The sequence below is a fragment of the Beta vulgaris genome, chromosome 2, assembly GCF_026745355.1.
Source record: "Beta vulgaris subsp. vulgaris cultivar EL10 chromosome 2, EL10.2, whole genome shotgun sequence".
Lineage (NCBI taxonomy): Eukaryota > Viridiplantae > Streptophyta > Magnoliopsida > Caryophyllales > Amaranthaceae > Beta > Beta vulgaris.
Window position 1 is genome coordinate 17,659,506 of NC_079203.1, and position 27,076 is coordinate 17,686,581.

Genomic DNA, 27,076 nt, shown 5'->3' on the forward strand with positions numbered 1-27,076 from the left:
ACTATAAAGTCAGTATATGGACTATAAAAGCTCAGTCTTAGGACTATAAGGTCGGTCTACGGACTATAAAGTTTTCCTAGGTCTAGTTTGCATTATATTTAAACCCTAGTCAGTCTATGGACTATAAAAACCAGTCTTCGGACTATAAAAGTTCATCCCTTAAGTCTAGCGAAACTAGCATAGGCAATCATCAAATCTGCTTGCATAGTCCAGTCCATGCTTGTATCTACATATAGTTAATCCCATGTCACCATCACAACCCTAATCATTTTCCTTTTCATTTCCCATTTTCCATTTTCATTCCCGGCCCCATAATCAATCTGTCTATCAAACCATTCTATCATTCTACACATCTTCAAGCCTTGCAAAATCCTGACCTTGCATTGTACCCTTGCAAAATCCTGACCTTCTACTGCGTTACATACATTCTAGTCTTGCATAATCCTGACCTTGCATGACGTGTCAACTCTTAGCTTTGCATAAACTTAATTCTTGCATTGCATCTCATGCATCCTTAGATAGCCTAAGTTTGCATCTTTGCATCATTATGTGCTTATCTGAGTTGTTTGCACATATCTGCTAAACTCTTCTTCTGTAGGTAATCAGATTGCTTGTAGATATTGTCCATCATACTAACTTTGTTTTGCAGAGATCGACGTATATAGATCAGTTCTAAACTGCAGAGCGTTTAGAAAAATTCTTCGTCCCAACACTATATACTTTGAATTTCAGTCAAAGTGAGGCTTATGTATGATCCAATGATGAAACATACCGCGGTATCAGTCGGTGCGATCGAACAGAAGAAATCTTATAAACACGGTTTCAAACAAAGCTGGAGAAGGCTCGCCATGAGTCAGGCGCATGTCTGCCACCTGTGCCAGGATCTCTAATATGCACCTGACACGTGGTTTCCTGACTCATTCAGAGTCCTGCGTCAAGCACAGGTCTCAGCGTGAGACGCAGAGTTTCTCATCTTTTTCAAAACACGTGCTTTTTACTAAGAATGCCGCGTCATGCGCTTGACACGTCAGTTGCGCTAGGCGCAGTAGGCAAGTGAGACGCAGGTTTGTTCTGCCTATAAATACTCCTAATTTCCTGAATCAAGGACGATTTTCATTATTATTTTACGAACACAAAAAATTCCTTACGAATACTTACGAGCACAAATTCTCTCAAAATACTCAAACACTTTCAATATTTTCAATCTATTCCTAATCATGTTGCGTTCTTGGTTCCACGATTACTCCGCCTGAAGATTGTTTTGCCCTTCAATCTAAACCGCAAAGGTATAATCTCGAGGATCTTTGAATAAATTCTCTATTTTTATATTGAAGTTACTAACCGTTCCTTTCGTGATGTAGATCTTTAATATAAAAATCGTGCCTTTGTACATTCTAATCCCTTTTCTATACTATATTTTATGTTCATTTATTCATGCCTTTGTATATTATATGCTTGCCTGATCATTCTATGAATATTATATGATTGTCTTGCATAATTGTTATCACTCACATGTTTTTATTGCTAATCAAAGACCTAAAGAATTTTTCTAACTTCTAACATTAATCAGATTAATTTGGACAAGTTGTTATGTTCCCTGTATACTAATTGCATAATAACATATCACTAAATAAATAGTCTTTTTTGTGTTTCCTGAACCAACTTAGACTGAAATTTTGTAGGGTGTTCAAAACATTATATGATTATGCTTTGGCATAAAATCTGTAATGAATCGATAATTTGTAAAGCCCAGCAATGGGCAACATAGTTCCTGATTGTGTTGTACCCTCACCCCCAAACTCAATCTTTGGCTCACTTTGACCATCTATAGAGTCATGATGGTGATATCTACATTGGATAAGTCCCTAATTTGTCCATATGGTTTCCCAATATCCAATCAGGTTTATGATTCTTCCTTAAAAGAATTTTTGGCGACTTATTTCAAGACAATTTTCAATAAAACCTTTACAGTGGGATAGTCAAATCAAATACGCGCTCACACCACGTAGGCGAAATAAAACACGCATACATGCTCCCCTTTCCCCTCCCCCTTATTAGTGTCGGGCTACCCTTCTTCCTTCCCCCTTGTTAGTGTCCAGCTTCCCCCCTGGTTGTTGGGCTCTTCAACAAATTATTTTAGATGTTAGTATAGTTAAGTTTTTCTTAAAATGTGTATTAGCTCTCCGAATAATAGGAGTGTGTTGTTTTTGAGTTGGTAAAGAAATTTTCCGTGGTTGGTTGTGGTCATTGACAAATGTTTGTTAGTTGGTCGAGATTGGTGGTTCAAAGTTGTGATAGTAGCATATGTCGATTTTTTGGAATCCGTGATGAGGGAAAGAGTGACTCAATAAGTTTGTGAGTATGGACGAAGCGATGAAAGTTTTTCATAGTTGGGACGTATGTTTTCCGATTTTGCAAACCGGAGGTGTGTTTGAGAGCTCAACTTGTTTGACTCTCTTTCTAGCTTGGCATTGATCTTCATGGTCCTTGCCCTAGCAAATTTAAATTTGAAGGCGGCACCCCAGTTGCATCTGAGGGTTTTCAGCACGTCAACTCATTTGCGTTTCTCATTCTTTATGGAGAAACCTAAAATACTCTCGAGCGAGAGTAATGAGTCACAGTGGAACGTGACTATTGTAGAGATCACGAGCCCAGAATCCTAAGCGATAGCAAATTGTAAAGATTGCTCATGCGGCAAGCCGCAATGCTCGTTATTGGTTGTTCGCTGTCCGAACGTCATCTACTTCTGACTCCACCATCACAAGATCTGACCAGCGACCCTCCCCTTCATACGCAAGTTTTTATCGTTTTTACTTGTTTTTGTTTTAGATGGAATGTACGAGCTCATAAAGCTCTTTTAGATTTATTTGTTTGGTTTCGTTTTGGTTGTATTAGTATTAGGTTGTACTTCCTCTTTTAATTAATGCATAATTTTTAGTTGTAAAAAAAAAATATTAGACAAATATGTATCAATGTTAGAATAGAGTTTTTTTTTTTTTGACAAGGGGTTGTGAGAGTACTAAGTGCCTTTCCTAGCTGTAATAACCGGGTTATGCGCTTTAGTGATCTCGCTTCTATTAACAAATGAGCAGCAAATAAAATCGAATTGTGTTGACAATTCCTTAATACTACTTATTATATGCCTAATTGTTAGAATAAAGTTGTATCAATGTATGAAAAATTAGGTATCAATGAGATAGTAATTTGGTACTAAAGGAGTGAATTATTACCAATGACATTGTCCATTGGTACCATTGTCCATTGGTACCATTGGAAGTACCATAGAGGAATAATTTGGTACTAATAAAGAAGTAACGTGGTTATTATGTAAGATTCATAAGAAGCTTATTGCACTTCGTTGAATCGACACTAATACACTATCATAGGTAATTCGTACCAATATGACTAGTTAAAAATTGGTATAATGGTAATCTCTATATTATTATCTAACTTCTGATAACATGTAACAAATGTAATTCTAATTGATAGGAGAAAGAGTAACCACAACCTAATTCTCGATAAATCCAAACATGGAGCTCAACTTCGCGTTGGCTTATACAAACCACCTATAAATTAGTCCCTCCGTCCCAAAATATAGTTTCCATTTCCATTCTGGGTGTCCCAAAATATAGTTCCCATTTTTATATTTAGTTTCACATTTTTACGTAATTTGTCTAGAAAATTCGTGTCCCATCATTTATTTGCTTCTTGAATTTTGTTTTTCCTTTGTTTATTCAACCAAAATATTACAATTAATGCTCTTTCACCAATTATTCTCTATTCTCTCTCCTAAAATCATCTTTTCCCATACAACATTTATTTAAACAAACAAAAAATCTTTACTATCCCTACTTGCATAAATTACCGTAAAAAAGGAAAATGAGAACTATATTTTGAGACGGATGAAGTATTAATTAGTTTATTTGACGCACTACGAAATCAAAACAAGAGGACCATATTATAGTTACAAAAATCAAGCATTTTAGCATCACAAAACACTTTAATAATCACTAGCAAGCCAAAAGCTATTCCATCAACTGAAATAATCAAGGGATACATTAGCTTTTGATAAATTAAAAGAATTACATCATAAATTAGTGTATTACCTGAAAAGTTTTATGCACTAACCCAACTTCTGATAACTCCTTATCAATGGTTAAAAAAAGTTTCTGGTACCCAGCTTGAACAGTAGGAGTAACTGAAGAATTAAAGACAATGTAAAATCAAACCCTTAAAATTAGTTAAAAAGGGAAAGAAAAGAGAGTGATATTGGTTCCATTCTCTCACCCTTCTCTAACATTTTGAGAAATATGCGTTCAATTTCAAAGAAATTAAATTGTTATACTAACAACATCTTATCTCTCCTTAACAAATTCCACCATTAGAAACCTCCTATTCCTAATTTCTCCCACATCGCTTAGCCTCTTCTTCCTCTTATTGGGTCTTGAAATAATATTCGCTAAAATTTGGAACTTGATAAACCCTAGTAGATAAATATTCGTTGTTGAAGAAGCCACTAGATTTAAGCTTCAATATCGGGGAGAAAGTTAAATTTTATTGGTAATTCAAGCGAAAGAGATACCAATGAATAGAAGAGGCTAGAGAGAGAAAGGAGGAAAAAAAAGCAGGGAAGAGAGATGCGGAAAGGGGAGAGAGACACGAAAAGAGGAGAGAGAGGGGATGATGTGGCAAGCATGCACTTTTGGATACCGAATTCGAGCCGATTCAAAATTTTGGGTATTTGAAATTTCGGATCGGTGAAACGCGATCCAGATCTGTTCCAAAAATTCGGATCTACTTTTTCTTGGATCGATCAATCTGATATCCAATCTGAAATCCTTTTAAAAAAAAATTCTAAAGCAAGTTGATACTTAACTAACTAATCTCCAATTTTATCCAGTCTGAAAATCTGAATCTGATCCGAAAATTCGAAATACGATAATTTATTTAACTAAAGTTCATTTCAGTAGAATAACGTAAATTTCGGACTATCCGAAATCAGAAAAATCTGATCGTCTCCGATCAGAATATCTGTTTTTTTACGGGTATCATGTCCGAATCATCCGAAACTTAAAAACTGGATTGGATATTTGAAAAAATTTGCAGTGGATCGACGGATAAGATAGTTCGGATCAGATTTTTGTCTAACCCCTATCGAGCATTTGGCAATCATTTGTCTTTTATATGTGAAATGACTAAAAAGCCTCTATTGGAGTCCAAAATGGACTTTAGCAATGAGATGTCAAGAGTTTCTCACGTACAAGCTTAATACCCATTCCACACTCATTTCAATTTTCGAGGGAGAGGTGGTACTTCAATAGATTACCACCCCAAATTACAAGACGTTGTCGAGGGTTTGAATCCTTATCCCAACAAATATTGGAGCATTTACTTCTGGACTGTTTAGCCTTTTACCCAATCTCTGAGTTGGCGTTCTTGCAGGCTAGTAACCTAGCAGATCTTAGTTTTTAGACCAATTGTCTTTCCTAATTAAAAAGAAGACTCATCTATATATATATATATATATATATATATATAAACCAAGACAAACAAATGTCATGCTGCCACATGTACTCTCCCCTCCTCCACACAATCAAAATGAGACATCTATACTAATATATTAAAAGGCGTGTCTAAGCCAGAAACGGTGCCACGTGGCGCTCTCCCTAAGGGAGTTTTACTCCATGTAATCCACAACAATAAAAAAATTAGAAATTGCATAGTGTAAGGTTTGATCCCGGGACCTCAAGAGCTTACAATAAAGTCTTAACCACTAGACCAAATAATATTTAGTATTATCATCTTAAATTATAATTTTAATAAATGAAAATTTTCCTTACCCGGGGCGTAGCCCGGGCCTAATAACTAGTTATACACTAAAAATGTGTGTTTCAAGACTCAAACCCCAACCTCTCATTTGATATACTAAAGCACTAACCAACTATACTATAATACTTAGTTGGTCTTTTTTGAGAGGAAAAGTCATTTAAAGCCAAAATAATATTTCTACTTTTTAAGACTTGAAATGTACGTTGGTAAATAATCTGAGACGTATTGCCCGGAACACGAACTAGTTTTCAATTTTCAAATCCTATACCTTCTAAACTAATTTAATATGAATAAAATATAGTCCTTGAGACTCATAATCTAAATTTTTTTTTTTAAATTTATAAGAGACTCATAATCTAATTAGACCCATAAACCAGATTGGATTGGTTGGGTTTGAGTCGGATCTGGTTGACAAAGGCCTCCTTACCTCTTGGGAACACGGAGACCCTAGATGATGCATAGGTTTTTTTTCCAATCATATCCTATATAAACCCTCGCTTCGTTAATCTCCCGTGAAACCCTTGCAGTGTTCGGCGCCTCCTTCCCATCTATTACTAATTACCCTACACAATAACCACGCAGTTTCTCCTCTACTTTTCCAAACTTTTCATTGTTTTGGGTTTACAATCTTTTCTACTCCCATAAATTTCCTAAAAGCATCCGATTATAATTTTCTCTGCTTTTATAATCAACAGAGAAAAAAAAAGAGAGATGCAATATTTATGATCTTCAAGGTACCTATGGACGTGTGAATCTCTTCTCTTTTTTTTTTAATGGGATTCTTGACATTTTCTCGTAGGTTCTACATTTCCCTTTTTAACCATATTGAAGCATTCGAAATTTTGTTCTTTGTTGTTCCATTATTACTCTTTTTTGTTGCTCGATGATGATTCATTATTGCTTTAACCACACCGAAGGAAGCCTAGTATTGGTTGGGTAACTTCAGATCTTGAATTTTTAAGCTCATGAAAGTATTTAGCCAGAGTTTTATATATCTTGGTATTACTTGATGATTTTTCTCTCTAAGATCATTGAGAGTTGAATAAACTTTTGATTAATTTTAGGGAGGAGATAAAAGTTCTGCTGAGATTTTAAAGATCTGGCCTTTTAGTTTTCATGGTCTTAATTTTTCTATTGGTTGGTTGTGACCCTTCAAAGAAAAGCTAATTTGTGGAAAACCTTGGCCCTTGTCTGAGAGCAACTTTTCATTTAAACTTTGTTTAGAACTTTGCTTTTTTCTGGTAAAAAAACTAGCATTTGTGAAATTGGTTTTGATTTGACAACTGTATAAAATTTGAGCTCAGCTAAAAAATGGCTGGATTGTTTTAATCGAAATAATTTGATTAAAGCGTATTTTTTCTTAATATTTTTTGAAAATCGTGATTAGTCGATTTTTGATCCCTTGACCTTTCGTCGCTCGAGAAGAGCAAATCAAGTGTATCCCATTTTTTTTTTTGCAGTTCTTATGCAAGTGAGATTAATTCATTGAAGGCGAACATTCGTTTTCTTAAGAATAAGAGGCATCAATGTCTGTAATTTTAACTAGCCTTCGTTAATATTTGAAAAGTATGTTAAGATGAATATATAAGATCGCATTTGATTAGGTTTTTGTTTGCGAAAAAATAACCAAAAACAGTCGAAGTATATGTGACGGAGATTTATCCGAAAATCTCATTTACATCAGATTAAATTGGGGCAAATTTGATTCAATATCTTTATATTTGTATATTCCAAGGAGTAAAAACGTCACAAATAAAGTCCATTAACGTTGAAGATTCTTTCGTGAATCTCCGTTAAATGACGGCCTCATATTCCATTTCCTTGAGTAGCGGCGTCGCTGCTTTTACTTTTTGGCAGGCCATGAGGCATACATTTATTAAATTTTTTTTGAGGGGGTTTTTAATATGCATATGGACATATTTATTATATTGTTTTAAATTTACACTCCTTTAATTCAAATTTGATTTCACAATTAATTAGCCTATGAAGAAATCAGTTTAAAAAACACCATCTTTCGGGACTGAATGGCCCCCTAAAAGGGCCTTGCTGTTACAATTCTGCAATTCTGAGGCTTTGATTCTTTTTTATTGTATTGTTTTTCTGTAGTTTTTTCCCCAAAAAAAAGTTGTGATAAAATTTGGGAACCCTCTAGTCTAATCATGGCGATAAATATACTTTGAGTAGTTTAATACCATTGAACGAACTTCAAGTTGAGGCTTTTGGGTTATGTTCATTTTCCCCTCATACAGACTTATATTAGTTTGATTTCGAAAATATTATAATTTGAAAAAATAAGTTATTTTTAAAATAAACTTTAGTGGGTGCAGATGATGATAAAACTAGACAGGGACATCAGAACTCGTAGGAGCATCAAATATGATGATTTGTCTAAAATGGGAATCTCTTTGATGCACGTTTTTTTGTTAATAGCTAATACATAGATATGTTATTGTGGAGCAATTAACGGAGAAAGTCTAATTATTAAAGATAAATGATTGTAAAAGTGTTTATGTTATCAATGGTAAAACTTTACCCAATACATTTAGTTTCAATTTATAACTTTTATTAAGTTGGGATTATGTCTAGGATAAGGAAAATATTTATTTATTTATCCTGTATTTTAAAATGATGACACTAAATACTACTTGATTAAATAGTTAAAATTTTAATTTTTTAAATTAAGATCATGGGGTCAAAGCCTAAATTATACAATTTTAGATTTTTTTATTGTAATATATTTATATAGATGCACCATCAATTTGACGATATTCAAAGTTGAATTTTAATTGTTAATTACTCCTTGTTTATGATAAAAATTATAGTAAGAAATTATTGTTATAGTTTTTTCAAAGATAAATTTAATGATATCTATTATCTTATACAATTTTTATTTGTCATATTATAAGATGTTAAAGGGATGGAGTAGAAATAAAATTGATTAAGAGTTTTCTAAATACACCGTAAAATCTCACAAAACTTGTATCATTCATATACGTGGTTTAACTCAATGCATTTGTGCAGCACAAAAGAAACTATCTTTGTTGTAGGTGGCTGCTGTAAACTTGTGGATCATGGATGTCGAAGTGTTTTCCTTATGGATGGCTTTGTTACATTCTTAGGAGCATTGGGAAATAGATTTGAGAAGAGCTTATTAGCTAGTACAGCATTTGCGGCGTCTGATGGATGAAAAGCATCCCAGAATACATAATCCTTCCTGTTTTTGCACACTTTAGAATTCGGCAAGCATAGTCCCCCAATTGATGTATCAACGTTGCAACATGATGTATTCGATATCTTGAAACCTGTATACATAGAAACCAAGACTTAGTTCATGAATTCTATCTAGCTTAGGAGTTTTATAGAGTTATTTAATTTGGTATAACTGAGTTTTTACCATATGCATGTGGGTCTGTGATGAGATTGAGCACATCTTGGTAAGTATCAGCAAATACAAATTCTGCATTCTCTAGGTGCTTGTTTAAACTCAGAACTAGATTCTGGACTTTAACATTGAAGTGCTGTGACCATCGGTTCACTTGGTTGAGGCATACCCCTCGCTTTGATTTCACCCTCTGCGATGGTATGCATCCAAGGGGGCCGAGTCCGTGGAAGAGTACTTTGCGAGCTCCTAGCACATGGATTTTCTGATGGTAGACCATGTTATATATGCTACTGTCAGTAATCAAATTGCTAGGAGCTCAATCGAGCACATAATTTAATTAAGGGATATACTATATGCAACTCTAAGGGTTGCATATAAGATGTAATTACATTGCTTAAAGTGGAAATTAGTTGTAAATTTATGACAAAAGTTTGCATTAATTTATGTAATATGGGTCAATACTTATTTTTTCCATTTTTAGCTTCTTATATGTAATTCTTAAGACTGCATTTAGCTTTTTCCCTTTTATATAGGAGCTAATGTTTATATATGTAGCCAATCTCAGTACTAATAGAACTATCTCACTTTCATCACCAAAGCATATATGATTTCATATGAGTGAATAGTTGGGCAAAAATAATTTTCATGGAAAATGGTTTGCTTATTTTCTTTGTTTAGTTTGTAAAGAGAATGAACTAGTTTTTGTTATAGTGGTAAATGGTTTTTGAGGTGGTTAAAAACATTATCTTTGTTAAATGGAAATTTCAGAATTTTGTTTATGACTTTTCCCTCTAGGCTCCGCCCATTTATTACTCATTTACATTGCTCTTTATACCTCTAATAACTTCCTATACATGCAGCAGAACATAGGCAAAGATATTGAATTACGAGTTGCTAAGGCCTTGATCACCAAACATGATATTCATTGATTCTTTGGTGTTTTCAAATTTTCTTATGCCGTCTAGTAAATTCTACTAATTGTGATATGGTAATTGTCGGTTTGAACTTCAGCTGAAGGGGAGCGTGGTTTACCACAAGTTGTTGCTCCAAGGTGGCGATCAAGAGATCTACGAACTCGTCGTGGGAGTACTGCTGTCCTGCTACCATGAATGGTTGCAAATAATTGTTTACATAATCATTACTTCCTGCGAAATTCACACAAATATCTATCAGTTTTTGCTCAAGTAAAAAGACTCAAATCTGAAATGTAAGAAGATCATATAGCTTGTACCTATTCCGACGAAGTAAACAGCTCCATTTAGAAGCTTGTTAGCAGCTGCTTCTCCTATCTTTGCTTTGATAGCTAGTGTTGTGTTTCCAAAGTAGTTTATTTGATCATCAAATGATAATCGTTGTATCTAGGTACAAAATCGAAACAAAGAATTATAAGAGTAACAACCATTTATAAGTTTGTTTCATATGAGATTTGTGTTAAGTCTAAGATAAGTATATTACAGAGAATATTTAAACAAAACTATATGAGAGAGCTGAGATTCTTACGAAGTAGAGCCCTGTGTCGTTGAGAATTCCAGCTCCTCCAGATGCATAGTTTACTCCTTTCAGCAACATATCGTCATTTGGAGAGAGGGAAAGATATGGTGGTGGTGATTGAATTCCAAGCCTCGCAGCTGTAGAATATTAAAAACCAATAAATATTCATTTCATGGAAGATAAAGATAGTTTGTCTAAGTTAACTTGAGTAGATAGGACATCCTTCTCTTAGTTTTGAGATTAGGTTAATTTGTGTTGAATGTTAAAATCTATGTTTGTTTTTAATAGCTAAAGCACATGGTATTGGAGCCTACTACAATTTCATACTTCCCCCGTTTCATAATAAGTTAAACACTTCTCTCTTTTATGTGAGAGCTTTTTTAGAGAAGTGTTTCACTTATTGTGGAACGGATGAAGTATTAATTTGAATTCAAGCAAGGCTAACCCCACACTTTTGGCCAGTTGAGCTAGAGTGGTTGTGGGTAGGAGGAGAATGATATATGAACGATTTTTTATTTTTTTTGTAATTTTGGAGAAATCATAGGGTGTTTGGGTTTTCGCTCGAAAAATAAGAAGTGTTTTGAAAAGTTATTTACATAAACTGCTTAAAAAATTGTCAATGAGATATACAAATAGTGCATATATGGATACACATTTGTAGTTTTTCACAATACTAGTAAAGAGGAAATAAAACTAAAATATTAGTAAAACTTAAGATACGTAAATTACATATTATATCGCCAATGGTTCTTCCGTTAGTGAACCTTCCGGTGGCTTGGCCGCCCTCAAAATCAATGCCATACCAAGGATAATTGGACCTGGCAAGAGAATATTGCAAGTAATTGTTGTTGCCAACTTCAGTCAAGGAATCACCAAACACAAATGTAACTAGCTCCTCAGTAGGCGTTGCCACCGCCAACACTCCCACTTGAACTAGGCCTAAAGCCAGCAAGAAAGACAACAACAATCTTAGTTGCAAAGCCATATATTAGTTTTAGTCGTTAATATTGTATATCTGGGTGCTTATGTAATTGAAAATGTTTTATAGCATGGTTAATGGTTGGAGACTTGGAGTACTTTCTAATAAACTATAAAATTATGTCTATTTCTCTAAGTTTTCACTTATTAGGTGAAAATTTTCAAAACAATAAGAAAATCTTGAAGATTATGGTGTCAAGAAGATTCTGATTGTGGCATTGAGTGTGCCAAGGTTAAGGTTTGCAATTGGAGTGGTTGGTTATTACTGAGCAATAGCAGTTGGCCAACTTGATTTGCATGTCTTTAGTCAGTTTGTTAGGTGTTTGCCTTTCCTTCAGTTGTAGTCCTAACATTCCTATGCTAAAATGGGTAAGAAATTTCAGGTATATGTCTTACTTACCACTTCATATGGTTGTAGGAAGATGAAGGATTATTGGTCGTGCCATCGCCTTGTTAAAGCAATAATATGAACTAAAAAGGTTCATGGAAGTTAACTCTTGAATAAAACAAAATTCATGAGCTGTAAAACCTACTAGTTACTACTATCATTTTCTTTTGTTCTGTCCATTTACTTACAATAGCCTAAAAACAGTGGTGGGTATAGGTAGACTTGGGCATGGACCGGGTCGGGCATGAAATTTTCCAGATTTTGTCCATGGCCAGGCCCGAGTCCACGGGCCCACTGACCTGACCCGTGTTTTATGTTGTTTTTTTTGGATTTTTGACAGTTTTAGGCTAAAAAAAAACGAGTTAAGTATACAAGAGGGTACTGAACTTTGATAAAAGTTTCAGTTAAGGTACTGAACTTTCAAAAGTTTCAGTTAAGGTACTCAAATTGGACGGACGTTACCCTAAGGTACTAAACTTTGGTTTCTGCCGTTAACAGCCCATAAATTAAAAGTAAAATGTGACATGGCAATAAATACATGGTGACGTGGCAATAAAATACAAAATGACAGTTAATTCAGTACCCTTTAATTCAAAAAAGCCAGCGAAATTCTTCAACGGTAACAAATGAACATATATATTTTAAACTGAACCATATTAATAGATATATTAACATCCAAAAAATCATCTCTCTCAAGAAATCAGGAGCAGCAAAAAATAAGAACTTCCACAACACGAAAAAAATCTGATATTGGTGTTCTTCCATCAACAGCAAAAAAAAAAAATCAACTTCATCACCTTCAATTAATCAGGTACAAAGCAACTGCATTAAGGAAAATTAAACCTAATGTTAATTTTTTTCCCTTTTTTACCAATGTGAATTTTAATTCTTAGTATTTTGTTCACCTAGGTAGCATAATGTCAAGAAATAGCTATGGTGGTTCCATTCCCCCAATTCCCAAAAGATGTCATTGTCGGTTTGTTGTAACCAAAATCAGAGCCTGGACAAGGGACAACCCTGGTAGAAGTTTGTAGCATGCCCTGACTACGATGCTAAGACTGATACAAGGGGGTGCAAGTTATTCAAATGGTGTGATGTTGAAGAGCCTATAGAGTGGCAAAAAAATGTGATTTTGGGGTTAATGGAGGAGAAGCAGGAGCTTAGAAGGGAAGTGATGTTGCTGAGGCACAATTTGAAGACAACAAATGAGAAGGCAAGGAAGATTGAATCAAAATATATCATGCTTAAAATGAAAAAGGGTGGATTTATGTGTGTTAGGGCTTGGATTTGTGTACTCCTTTTGGTTCTTGTTTGTTTATGGTACAATATATAACTATGTAAGGGGTTTATTTAGGACTCTAATTACTATATCAAGCCATGTAGTAGCATGTTATTAATTAAATATAAGTTACCTTTCAACTAATTTCTCCTTTGCATCCTTTTAGCCATTGCTAGGTCCTGAATATATATAAACAAACTAATTCAGAATACATGTGCATATTATAAGGTAAGAAAATGTTAGCTAATTCAATCAAATCACATACCTGTAAGGCTTGGCTAGTTATTGTTTGTGAAGCTTGTGAACCCTCTGGTTGTGACTGGCTAAATGAGTGTTCTTGGCTGAATGAATATATGGTCTGCTCACCCTCATAATCTGAATAACATGCTACTCTTCTTTGTGGGATTGTGTGATTGAGGGGTTGAGTAGGGGGCTGATGTGGTGGCTGCTGGGGTGGCTGCTGTGGTTGGAGAGTAGCAACTCTTTGGTAGCCACTTGGGTAGGTGTATACACCTACACCTCTATGGTGCATGGGTATAGTAGGTACATTATGTGCACGACTACTAATTGACTCACTTACACCCATGTGCACAGACTCTGTAGGTACATTCTTGCAACCTCTCTTGTTATGCCCTTGAACACCATATAGGCTGCATGTCATTACTGAGCCTGTTTTTTCAATTTTCCTGAACTTGTAACTTCTCCAACTACCTTCCTTCTCTTCACTTGGCGCCTATTGTGCACTTTCTTGAGTTTTGGTGCATTTACCAAAGTTTCTGAACTAGGCCACTCTTCTGCTCCATTTATAGGCTCCAACAAGTAGTCATATGCCTTCAAATACACTGATTTGTGAAGAATGGGTTAACATAATGTTCTGGTTGTCAACTTTGTTCCAAATTGCAACCACTGCATGTTTGCATGGAATCCCACTTATTTGCCATGCATTACAGCTGCAAGTTCTAGCTTCCAAATTGACAACATATTTTGTTTGTGTTGCCCCTTCCCTCACCCAAAGAAACCCCCATCCCAGAATGCATTCCATCCCCTAGCACCAATCTTGTGCTTCTAACTTGCTGTTGTATTCTTGGACACAACAACATCTCTTTCTTCCCAATTTCATCCCTCTTCTTGTGTAGCCTCTCCATTATCCCCTCCCTGATGTCTTCCAACATAGTAATTATAGGTTTATGCCTTGAGTTCAATGTGTAGGCATTGAAAACCTCACTCATGTTGTTATCCACACTATCACAACAAGACAGAGGAGTGTAGAAGGCTCTACACCATTTCTTGTAGTTCCTATTTAGGAGAGCATCAACAGCTGCAGTAGATATTATCCTCATCTTCTCTAAGTTAAGCAAAAATTCATTTTCTGTGGTGCTCTTAGCCATGATCAGAACTGCTTCCTATACTCTAACCACCACCAAACACCCCTCTGAAGTTACATACACATGCCTTGCACATACCCTCTCTCAGCTTGGGGAAACACATCTGACACACCTTCAATAAACCTTTCTGTGATCAAACATGAAAGTGTAACCAGCACCTTCATTTGAGCTCAAATCCTCCCCTAAAAATGTCAAAAACCATGTCCAACTAGAAGTTGATTCAACCTCTACTACTGCCCATGCAATTGGGAACATTTGGTTGTTCCCATCCCTCCCAACAGCAACTAAAAGTTGTCCACCATAGGGTCCTTTTAAGAAACATCCATCAAGAGATATAAAAGGCCTACATCCAGCTAAGAACCCCTTTTTCAGTGCCTCAAAACAAATTACATTCTTTCAAAAAATTTCCATCCATCTTAATTATCACTGTATTAGCTGGGTTACTTTTTTTTATCTCTGCAGCATACCTTGGCAGCAAGGTATATTGCTCCATATACTCCCCTACAATCAAACTTTGCCCCCTCCTCCTAGCTCTGTATGCTACAACTCTGCTCACCCTAATCCCCACTCTAGCCAGACTGTCTCTATTATATCTTGTAGCCTCAGATAAGATTTATTTTGAACTTGCTCTTGTAATTTTTAGCAATCCAAGAAGCTGTCATGTTTCTGTTTTTAGGGGCTCTTCCACAAGTGTGTTGGGCACCAAGGTTTTCACCATAAATTTCTCTTAAACTTCTCCAATGAAGCCCAAATTCTCCAAGGACATCCTTTTCCTTGTTCATGCATCTAGCACCTACCCTGTTGGGGTCATTCCTAGTGAATGGTAGTTCTCTCCAAATCTCAATTGAGTAGTCAATTAATGCTTTTCTGAAAGTCTTTGCATTTTCAAACTGTTGTGCTACAAAAAACTTACACTCAACTCCAACATCCCCTCCATCTACCCCTTTGTTGCAACTGGGTGTTTTTTTTTTTGAAGGTGCAGCTTCTAAGTACCCATACTCCTCATCTTCATCTTCACTATGACTGTCAAGATCATATCACCTTCAAAGTCACCATCAAATAGATTTCTCCCTAATCCCTTAGTTGCAGATACTCTTTTTAACATCTCTATTTCTTCATCATAAGACAGTTGTTTTTTTTTTCATCACCGACTTTGGTCCTGGCACTAACAAATTCATCATCATCCTCATCTTCCTTCTGTTATCATAGTCTATATCTAACATGGGTTGGGGTCTAGTATGGTCAGGATTTTCAGGAGGGACCAATGCCTCATCTCCATCACACAACAATTGCACTAAGGACCCTTCACCACCTAAGGACCCTTCACCACACTGCCTTGATCCAACTCCACTCCATCCATTACCTACCCCAAATGGCGTAACTATTGCATGTTCTGTATACACATGTATAAGCTTGTATTATAAAAGAAGTGCTAAAAATGGATCAAATAATTGCTTAGAATAGCCCAAGAATCTAATACGAGTGCTAAAGTCTTTCCTAGGATCCACAAAATGAAGCTTAATGATGTTATTGTAACCCAAGTTGTCTATGATTTGTTTTACATATGAAGCATCAACATTATCAGGTAAGTTTTTAAAGACACTTACTTGACCACCATCATATCTAATGTCACCATTAACAAACTATTCTTCACCATGGTGCACAATAATGCAAGGTTTTAGTTCCATAGAATCTGTCATACAAAAATTTATATACTAAAGTAAGTGCAAGGAATGGAAGAACACCAATGATATTGTAGAATCCATAATTACCATTCATATATAATTATATAGTAAAGAGTACATAGCATTCATTCACACAAAATTTGGCAAGCTCCAACCAATTACATAACAACATATTAAAATTTCTTGGAGCCTGCATTCATATAAACCAAAAAATTAAATCTGTCATAGCAGTGACAATCACCCTAAATAAAGCCAGTGGCTGTCACATTCTACCCCTCCTATAGCTATGACAAAGGCAAAAAATCTAAACCCCACCCAAAAAAAAGCACCAACTTTCTTCCTCTTCAATCCTCTTTGAATAACCATGGGAACCCATCAAAGTAGTCAGTCATGTCCTTGTTGATCCAAGCATGGAGGTCCCTCCCATTGTTGTAGATAATATCATCTATTCTCCACTTCTCAATGTGCCTACGATCATTAAGCTAGAAATAAGTACTACTACCATAAATTCTGAGTCTCCACCAAAGCCTCCATTTCTTACAAGTTCGCTCAATCTTGATCTGATCCTCCCACCTTAGCCTACTGAAAATGTGGGTCACTAGGATATCTTGATGCGAACATAAAGGGTGTGCATGGCATAAAGCTTCCATACCTAGTCATTAACGAAAACATAAAAAATTAATTAAATTTCACTTAACCCTAATTTGTATAAATTATACTTTAAGTTTAACAACTAAACTTCATAAACAATTAACACCCACACAATGATACTTCTACAAAACCCTAAGCGTCATCAACATGCAACAAACAAATCCAACAAAAAACAACTTAAACTAGTTTCGAAAATCGCCTTTTCAAACAAGAAAGGGGGAAAAAAAACATTACTATTTATTCCAGTTACACACAACAACCAAAAAGGTAACCAAAAAGTACTAAAAAGGAAAACAAAAGAAATAAATGAAGTTCTGTAAAAAAAAAGAGGAGTAAATGAAGAAGAATATACCTTCTTCAGAAGTCTCTGTAATTCTTGGGAATTTTGTGGTTTTGGTGCTGGCCACATACTATGATTATAAATGGCGTAAATGAAGAGGACAAGGATGTGCAGTGATTTAAATAAGGACAATGAAAGAAGGAAAGTAAATATAAACAATGAAAGAAGGAAAGTAAATAAAGACAATGAAAGAAGACAAAGAATACAAAGAGTTGATGATAAAACCCGCGAAATAAACCGCCTCATTAAAAGTAATCATTAGGTGGCGTTTCGTGTTGCACACGCACCTAGGAAAATGTACCAAACGGCGCATTTGACAGAAATTCACCATAAAGTAACGTCCGTCCAATTTGAGTACCTTAACTGGAACTTTTGAAAGTTCAGTACCTTAACTGAAACTTTTATCAAAGTTCAGTACCCTCCTGTGCACTTAACTCAAAAAAAACAAAGGAAAAAAGCGTTCGGTCTACGGGTCATTTAGGCAGACTCGTGCCGGTGCGGGTCTGGAATAAAATTTCTTGACCATGACAGGCCCACGACCCACGTAGCGGACAACGGGCCGGCCCGCTTGCTGGCCTAACCCATGCCCCTCTAGGTATAGGGGAGTATTGTATTTGGGGTTTGCATAAGAAAATAGTGGAAGAAGAGAGGTAGTACTTAGCCTTTGTGTAAGACAAAAGTAGAGAGAGATGAATTTGATTTCCTGAATCCTAAACCAATTGATAGCAAGAAGTTGGCCAAAATTCTTGGTAATAACGTTTTGAGTCTAAAAATCATGAAATTTATTGTTCATGTGCATTGCTGTAACTTTTACATAGTTGGGGATATTCTTGCATTGCCATCCCTTTGCTTTTTCTTTTTCTCTATCCTTTTTCATTCCAGTTTTTCACCTTCACTACTCGCAAAGTTTTCATCTTTCCTTTACTTTTTGCTCCTAGTTTCCACCTTTTCCTTCTTTCCTCTACTTTTACTTCTTGGAACTAGTGTCCACTCTATCTCTCCTTTCCTCGATGGCGATTGTCGTCTTATCTTCTCCCTCAACAACATGCCCCTCTCATTTTCGGAATCTTTCAAATTGCTTCATCTTCCTCGATTTTGCGTAATTTGGCCATAGAAGTTCGAGTAACCCTCAATTTTGCTCTCTCGGCAACTCGTGGAGTCTCTTCTCTACCTTTATTATATTTTGTTCCAGAAAATTTATAGTAAACCTGAATATACCATCTCATTATACACCAAGACTATTTTTTGCTCATTCCTTATTCGAAATTCTCCAATTGAGCAAAATTCTCCAAATGAGCAAAATTCTACTAATTTTAATTGCTTCTTTTCATTCACCAAATGAGCTAACTTGCTCACGTGGGCAAAACAATTCTCATCAGTTGAGACAATGAGCAAACATTTTTGCCCTAATGATCAAACTTTTTCGCTCATTTTGTCAAATGAAGATAAGTATTTGCTTATTTTAAAACTGTAATATTGATTTTAGATGTGAAAATAAATATGTCCCCCCTTGATCAACTTTGAAACCATCAACATTTGTTTTTGTCATGGGTGCAACCCAGCTTTCTGAAATCATATTCTACAGTTCACCAATTTGATTGGCCATGTTGAGAGGAAAACCATAAAGCTGGATAGTGAGATTTGGAGGTGAGAAATAATACAAGAGAGAGAAATTTTGAGGTTAGAGAAACCATGGAGGTAAGAGAAAACTAAGCTATTGTTGATTTTTAAATCATCTTTTGCGTTATTAATTATTAGTTATGCCCTTGAAGAATTTCGAAAACTAATATTGATTTTCAAATCTAAAATTAATTCCATAGTTGATGAAATTTTAAGTTTCAATATTTGTTTATGCCATTTATTAATTTCAATGAAGGTTGCAAATGTGAAGGAGAGAGAGAGAAACAATATAGGAGAAAAATTTGGAGGTGAAAAACAATTGAAAAAAGAGAAATTTGTAGATGAGATATAATGGAAGAGAAAGGAGTTTGGAGGTAAGAGAAATAATGAATGAGAGAGAATATTGAAGGTAAGAGAAACAATAAAGAAGAGGAATAAAGAAGAGGAAGAGAGAAATGAGCCAAGTAATTAGGAATAAGAAATTAGAAATGAGTAAAAAATTTATCATTTGGAAAATTTATTATAGGAATGCTCATGAGTATACCATGAGCATGGTACACTGGAGGTGTACCATGCATGTACTCATCTTGTTTTGCTTTAAATTTGCCTCTTTTACTCTCTTTTTAAAGTTTCTATTTTACACATTTACATTGTTAAATAGGTCACAGTTTGATATGGGTTACGTGTTGATTTATGTTTACTTGTCGATTTAATGTTGGATTCCTCACATTTATAAAATTGATCTAATTGCAAATTCTATCAACACCAATAAATTCACTAAGAGTCCGCTTCAGGTTCTTCTTTTTAGCTTGTAGTAATTCTGACGCGCTTGTTGTAAGCACGTCAAAGATACCTAAACTACCCAATATAGGGTAAGCAAAGGGTTGAATCCACAAGGACTAAGGGAGGAACCAATAAATATCGAATTATGATAAGTTAGGCTAAGTCTATGTGTTTTAATTTGAAGATTTATATATGAAAACGCAATAAGAAAAATGACATTGGGAAATGATATCTACCCATCATCTCATTCAAAAACCAAGCAATCACAACAAAAAGTCAACAATGGGGATCAGTTGAGGGGAGTTGTTCATCCATTGATACTCTAACCACTCTCTCGAGCTAGTTAGATTGGCCTATTCTCCTATCGAAGACCTATTTTCATGGCTAAGGCATTCAAGCAAGCATATCCATAAACATGATGAACATAAACAATCAAACATGAGGATCATGAGCCTCGAGATGGTGTATTATCTTAATTAATCTGCATTGCATCAATATGGATCAAATAATCCATTAGGTGTACATTCAGAGATGGATAAAATTGCCAAAAGAGGAAGTCTCACTATAGGCTAGGAGCCATCGATTAGCTCGGCCTATGCTAACTTTCCCTTTTCTCCAAAAAAAAAAAAAATCAAACAAAGTCCTCTAAGATATGTAGTCTTATTCTCATGGTCCTTTAAGCCTATAATCGATTTAAGGTAACCCCTTAACTTCATCTCTTGATCCTTCACTAAGGGTACCTAAATTGTGCTCCTATAATGGCCAATCACACAAATATTTATGAAAATGCTAAATTAATTAACCAATATTATCCCAAGTCAAAAGCCAATGTTGGATTTAGAGGTTCATGAACTCATCAATGGCTTCAAACCTTCCCAAAGAAATAGCTACTCACAAATCATGATAAATTATAAGATAAAAATATTAACAACTAAAGAACATGATAGTAAACATTAATCAAAGAAATAATAAACATGATAACACTAATTAAATTAAGAAAATAAAAATACAAATAATTAAACTAATCATGAACAAATGAAAAAAATTAAAATAAAAGTAATAAAAGAGGTGAGAGAATAAGATATACTCATGGATTCATTATTGATAAGTTCAATGCAAGTTGTCATCCCTGAATCTCAAAATCTTCAATTTATTGTTGAGTTTTCTCACTTTCTCTCTCATAGGATTCTAAGTATTTGAAATACTTAACAAAATAAAATCTCCTTTATTAAAATAAAATGTAGCCTCACTAGAATGACATAAAATTGTTTTATATAGTGTTAATAAACTAAGTATTTTACAAATTAACCCCGTACAAATAGAGGATTTAAAAAGAAGGTTTTTCAAAAAACATGCGGCCCATGCGGGTTGGAGTGACCTGGGTGCTCAGGTTGAGGTTGACCCGGGCGGGTCAGATTAAGTAAACTGAAATTTCAGTTTTTTGTAGAATAAACCAAGAGGGTTAGTTGACACAACTAGCGCTTATGTAACTTGGTAAGTTTCTTCAGCTCATTTTCAAACAGCCATAACTCACTCATTTTTTTTTCTTAGAGTTGGGCTTGTGACCACTCATTTGGAATCGATCGACCAAATTTTCATTGTAACACCCCCAAATTTCAATCTTTTTGAAGAAGATAATTTAATATAAAACACTTGAGAAACTTGAGAGTATTACCGCCACGTGATAACGTTAAAGGCTAAAACTACTAACTATCAATTTAATAATGCAGCAGAATTAATAATAATAACTTCTCTTTATTGATAAGTAAAAATTTATTGTTGCTACTATGACGAAAGAAATTAATAAAATAACTACTACTAAACTAAGCTATGTATTACTCCTCACTAGCTCCCCCATGCGAAGTATGCATCAAATCAACCTGTAAATTCTGCTCACCAAAAGGGTCATCATGGGGACAAAGCCATAAAACAGACAAACAAAACGCGTGTCAGTAAAAATACTGAGTACATGTATATGCGAAACTTTAAATACTTTATTAAACATTTAAGATATTTTTATAAACCTTCCTTGGATACATATATAATATAAAGTATATAACTTCAATAAAAACTCCTTTTCCTTACCTAGGTACCTTTCCTAAAGTGTGCACATCCCCCAAATTTAGTATTCCTTAATGAGTCTATTACGAGGGGAACTACCTTGTCCACATGACTTATACAAAAAGTACATGGGTAAATTATCATAGCTACCATTCCTGTTAATAAATAACAAGCCTTTGCCTCTTTATAATTGTGATTATATGTTGTAATCTTAGGCCCAATATATAATTCTAGAATTTATTTGAAAAACCCATAATATATTATAAAAGCCTATTTATAACCTTTATAGTTAATAATAAACCTCTTTAATAAATAAAACCTTTTTTAAAAAAATTATAATTAATAGCTTAACGAAAAATACGGAGTACTACAGACTACCCCTCCTTAAAAGAAGTTTCGTCCTTGAAACTTAAAGCAAGCAAATAAGAAGCAAAGCATGTAATTCATATATACCACAAACTCTCTATAAAAATAAGTTGGCTCGCATAATAACTCATAGAATATGTCAAAAATAGGTCAAACAAATAGGGTTCTAAGTCAACGCGCGAAACTCTATCGCATTCTACCCCCCTTGAAAGGAGTTACGTCCCCGTAACTATACTACTACCTCTACAAACAACTCTGGATATTTCTTTCGCATCTCAGCCTCTGCTTCCCTATGTTGTTTCTTCAGACTTTTGATTAGACCAGAGCACCTTAACGACTTTGACATCTTTTTTTCGGGTACTTCTAACCTTACTGTCTAAAATCTTAATAGGCCTTTCTTCATAAGACAAGTTCTCATCAATTTGAACTGTTTCAAGTTGCAACACATGCGATTTATCTGGGATATACCGTCTCAACTGAGATGCATGGAACACATTATGAACACGGCGTAATTCAGTGGGTAGGGCTAGTCTATAGGCCACTTTTCTAACTCCATCCAATATCTCATATGGGCCTATAAACTTAAGGCTGAACTTCCCTTTCTTTCCAAACCTCATCACACCCTTCATTGGTGACACTTTCAAAAGCACTTTTTCTCCCACTTCATATTCTTCTTCCCCGCTTCAGACTAGCGTAGCTTTTCTAACGATCTTGGGCTGCCTTAATCTTTCCTTGGATCATCTTAACCTGTTGCACGATCTCTTCAATCAATTGAGGCCCAAGTATAACTGTTTCACTTATATCGTTCCAACATAATGGGCTTCTACTTTTCCTGCCATACAAAGCCTCGAATGGTGCCATGCCTATACTTGAATGATAACTTTTGTTATAGGAGAACTCTATCAAATCTAGATGATCTTCCCATGAACCCTGATATTCCATGACACAAGCTCTTAACATATCTTCTAAGGTTAGTATATGGTCCTTTCATTCTGACCATCGGTAGCTGGGTGAAAAGAAATACTCATCAGTAGCTTCTAACCAAAGGCTTGTTGTAGCTTCTGCCAATCTAGAATCTCGATCAGACACAATATCTTTCGGTACCCCATGTAGTATCAATACATGCTTGATGTAGGCCTTAGCTAGTTGGTCCATCGACCATGTTGCCTTCATAGGTATGAACACTGCAGACTTGGTCAACCTATCGACAATTACCCATATCGTATCATTCCCAGATTTACCCTTAGGTAAAGCAACAACGAAATCCATCGAAATACAATTCCACTTCCATCCTGGCACATCTAAAGGTTGGACTTTTCCTTGGGGTCTTTTATGTTCACTCTTCACCTTTTGACATGTTAAGCATTTGGAAACAAATTCAGCTATGTCCAACTTCATACGAGCCCACCAGAAATTCTTCTTTAAATCCTTATACAACTTATCACCCCCTGGGTGCATCGAATATGGAGAATTATGGCCTTCTCCATGATTTTCAATTTAAATCTTCAAGCTTCGGGTATAACCACCTTCCTTCCATTCCTAAACTTCCATCTTCATGAATTTCGAAGTCTCCAGCATGACCCTCCCTCACCTTTTCTTTTATCTTTTCCATCTTTTCATCTTTTAATTGAGCTTCCCTAATTTGTCAACACTAGGGTTGATGGTCAATGCACTAAACATTTTCTCTACTTCTCCATATTGCATAACTTCAAGATTCATCTTCTGAAAGTCTAAACACAGTTGATCTGCCACCACCATAGAGGTATGACTTGTCTTCCTACTCAAGGCATCTGCCACTACATTGGCTTTCCCTTCATGGTATTGGATATCCAAATCGTAGTCTTTTATGAATTCTAACCATCTCCTTTGCCTCATATTCAAATCCTTTTGGGTGAAAATGTATTTCAAACTCTTTTGATCTGTTATATCTTACATGTCACCCCATACAAATAATGACGCCAAATCTTTAAAGCAAAACTATTGCGGCAACTCTAGGTCATGAGTAGGGTAGTTGACTTCATATGGCTTCAGTTGTCTTGATGCATAAGCAATGACTCTTCTATTTTGCATTAAAACACACCCTAGACCATGTTTAGATGCATCACTATATACTTCATAAGTATCACTCCCATCAGGCAAGGATAACACAGGGGTTTGGTTAGTCTTTCTTTAGGATGGTGAAGGCTTTTCACATTCTGGGCTCCAAATAAACTTGGACTCTTTCTTTATAAGGTTGGTCATGGGTCGGGCTATTTTCGAGAAATCCTTAACAAAACGTCCCGTAGTAACCTGCCAGACCTAGAAAACTTCTTATATCAGTCACATTCTTTGGATTAGGCCATTCACTAACGGCTTCAATCTTTGTTGGACCTAGAAAACTTCTTATATCAGTCACATTCTTTGGATTAGGCCATTCACTAACGGCTTCAATCTTTGTTGGATCAAGACAACACCCTCCTTAGAAATGACGTGGCCCAGAAATGCCACTTTTCCAACCAAAACTCACACTTCGAAAACTTTGCATTGAATTGCTTATGTTAGAGGGTTGACAAAATTATTCGGAGGTGTTTCCCATGCTCTTCTTTATTCTTAGAGTAAACTAATATATCATCTATGAATATTACCATATATTGGTCTAAGTATGGCTTGAAAATCCGGTGCATGAGATCCATAAATACTGCTGGCGCATTAGTTAATCCAAAAGGCATTACTGTAAACTTATAATGGCCATAACGTGTCCTAAAAGCGGTCTTAGTAATTTCCTTATCATCAATTCTTAACTGATGATACCCTGACCTTAAGTCAATCTTAGAGAAAATTCCAGTTCGTTTCAGTTAGTCAAACAAATCATCGATCCTTGGGAGAGGATACTTGTTCTTAATGGTCACTTGGTTTATCTCACGGTGGTCGATGCACAACCTTAGACTACCATCCTTCTTCTTTACAAACAAGACAGGCGCACCCCATGGGAATACACTAGGCCTTGTGTAACCCTTTTCTAATAACTCTTCTAATTGGGTCTTAAGCTCATTTAGTTCAGCTGGAGCCATACAATATGTTGCTTTAGATATTGGGCCAATTCTAAGCACTAAGTCTATGGTGAACTCCACCTCTCTTATTGGAGGCATTCCCGGGATTTCTTCGGGAAAGACATCCTGAAATTCATTAACTACAAAAATATTCTCCATCTTTTCTCCTTCCACTTCTAACTTTTGTATACTACACAAATATAATGGATACCCCTTTCTTATATAGTTCTTGAGTTGCATAGCAAAAATCATTCTTAGACTGGGCTTCTGACTGATTTTTCTATAGGTTACTTTGACTCCTTTTGGGCCTTTCAAGGTCACTTTTTGGGCTCTGCAGTCTATTTGGGCTTTGAATTTTTCCAACACCAATCCATTCCCATAACAACATCTAGGTCATCTAATTCAAATTTAATTAAGTCTGAAGGAAATTCTACCCTTACTATAGTCACTAAAACATCTCTATATAATTTAGAAACATTAATGACATCTCCAAAAGCTGACTATATCTATGCTTATAAGTTCGGGTTTTTCAAACTTAAGTTTTTCCACTAAGGTTTTGGAAATAAAAGAGTGAGAAGCTCCTGAATCAAATAAAATCTTAACTGGAATAGAAGAGATGAAGAAAGTACCAGTCACAACGCCCACAGTCGTTTCAGCCTCACGATTGCTCATGACAAACAATCGACCTTGATTATTTGCCTTAGCCTGATTGTCTCCTCCATTCCCATTCTTAGGAAGAACACGATTATGGGTCACCGATTCCTGTTGGAGTCCTTTGCTCCCATTACCTCCTTGATTCTGGGTTGGCTTAGGATTTGCTGACCTTGAGTCTTTCTGGAAGCACTCATACTCTCTATGGCCTAACTTGTTACGGATCCTACAAGTTACCAGATTTCCTTCATAGTTCTTCCCTGGGTGGTTTCTTGGACATCTTTTGCAGTAGTAGAATCTCTTAGACTTTTTATTTTCAGATTGACTACGATTGTTGTTATTCCCATTACTTTTATCATCTTTTCCTTGCTTGAATCCCCCATTAGTCTTTTGACGCTTATCTCCACCTTGAAACCCATTACTAGACCCCTTCCTTTTATCTCTAGGATTCACTTCTAGCTCTCTTCCCTTTACCCCGATTAGATGGGCAGCTCTCTCATACACTTCATCAAGGCTATCAAAGTTATCCCCTCCCAATTTCCCTTGAATGGATAAGGTCAACCCTTGCTCAAATCGTTGAGCTTTCAAAACTTCAGTTGGAACCATTTCAGGTGCAAACCTCATTAACTCTATGAACTTAGAGTAGTATTCATTGACAATCATGGTCTCCATCCGAACAATAATGCGAGTGTAATAAGGGAACAAAAATTTCAAACTATTTGCATTTTCGAAAGAAACTTTTTTTTTAAGTATATATATATAATAAGTTTTTATTCTGAATGAATAAAAGGTTTTTCGTGTATGAAAAAATTAATCGAGGGAGTTCCCAGGAAAGAGAGGTGCGGCACAAACGGTCAACTTAAGTACCAAGTCTTTCCTTAGCCAGAACTTTCCTCAGAAAAATAATCTACACACTTATTCCTTTCTTCAAAATATATAAATTGGAGAATATTTATACTTGGAAATATAACTTTTTAGGTAGGATAAGAAATAATTATGCAAATAAAATGCAAAAAAATTTATGCACTAAAAGCGAAACTCTAACTTATATGCCCTTCCTAAATCTACCCAAACTCTCATTAATAAACCTAAAGGCTCTAATACCAGTTTGTAACACCCCGAATTTCTCTCTTTTTGAAGAATATAATATAATATAAA

The 27,076-nt window shown here is 35.4% G+C and overlaps 1 protein-coding gene and 2 non-coding genes across 3 annotated transcripts; 2 read left to right on the plus strand and 1 right to left on the minus strand.

The window, feature by feature from the left end:
* The first annotated feature begins 7,806 nt into the window (after positions 1-7,806).
* On the plus strand, positions 7,807-7,903 carry LOC125495390 (small nucleolar RNA SNORD96 family). The gene has a single exon (XR_007272027.1). It is a non-coding gene; the product is annotated as a small nucleolar RNA SNORD96 family (small nucleolar RNA).
* A 246-nt stretch (positions 7,904-8,149) lies between these two features.
* Positions 8,150-8,244, plus strand: LOC125495360 (small nucleolar RNA R44/J54/Z268 family). The gene has a single exon (XR_007271998.1). It is a non-coding gene; the product is annotated as a small nucleolar RNA R44/J54/Z268 family (small nucleolar RNA).
* Positions 8,245-8,745: 501 nt separating this feature from the next.
* On the minus strand, positions 8,746-11,738 carry LOC104887234 (GDSL esterase/lipase At5g37690). The gene is made up of 6 exons (XM_010671826.4): positions 11,432-11,738; positions 10,712-10,839; positions 10,443-10,569; positions 10,244-10,356; positions 9,224-9,473; positions 8,746-9,131 (listed from the first exon to the last, which is right to left on the minus strand). Exons 1-6 carry the CDS (start codon positions 11,685-11,687, stop codon positions 8,899-8,901), a joined length of 1,107 nt encoding a protein of 368 aa, XP_010670128.2. The 5' UTR covers positions 11,688-11,738; the 3' UTR covers positions 8,746-8,898.
* Positions 11,739-27,076: the final 15,338 nt, after the last annotated feature.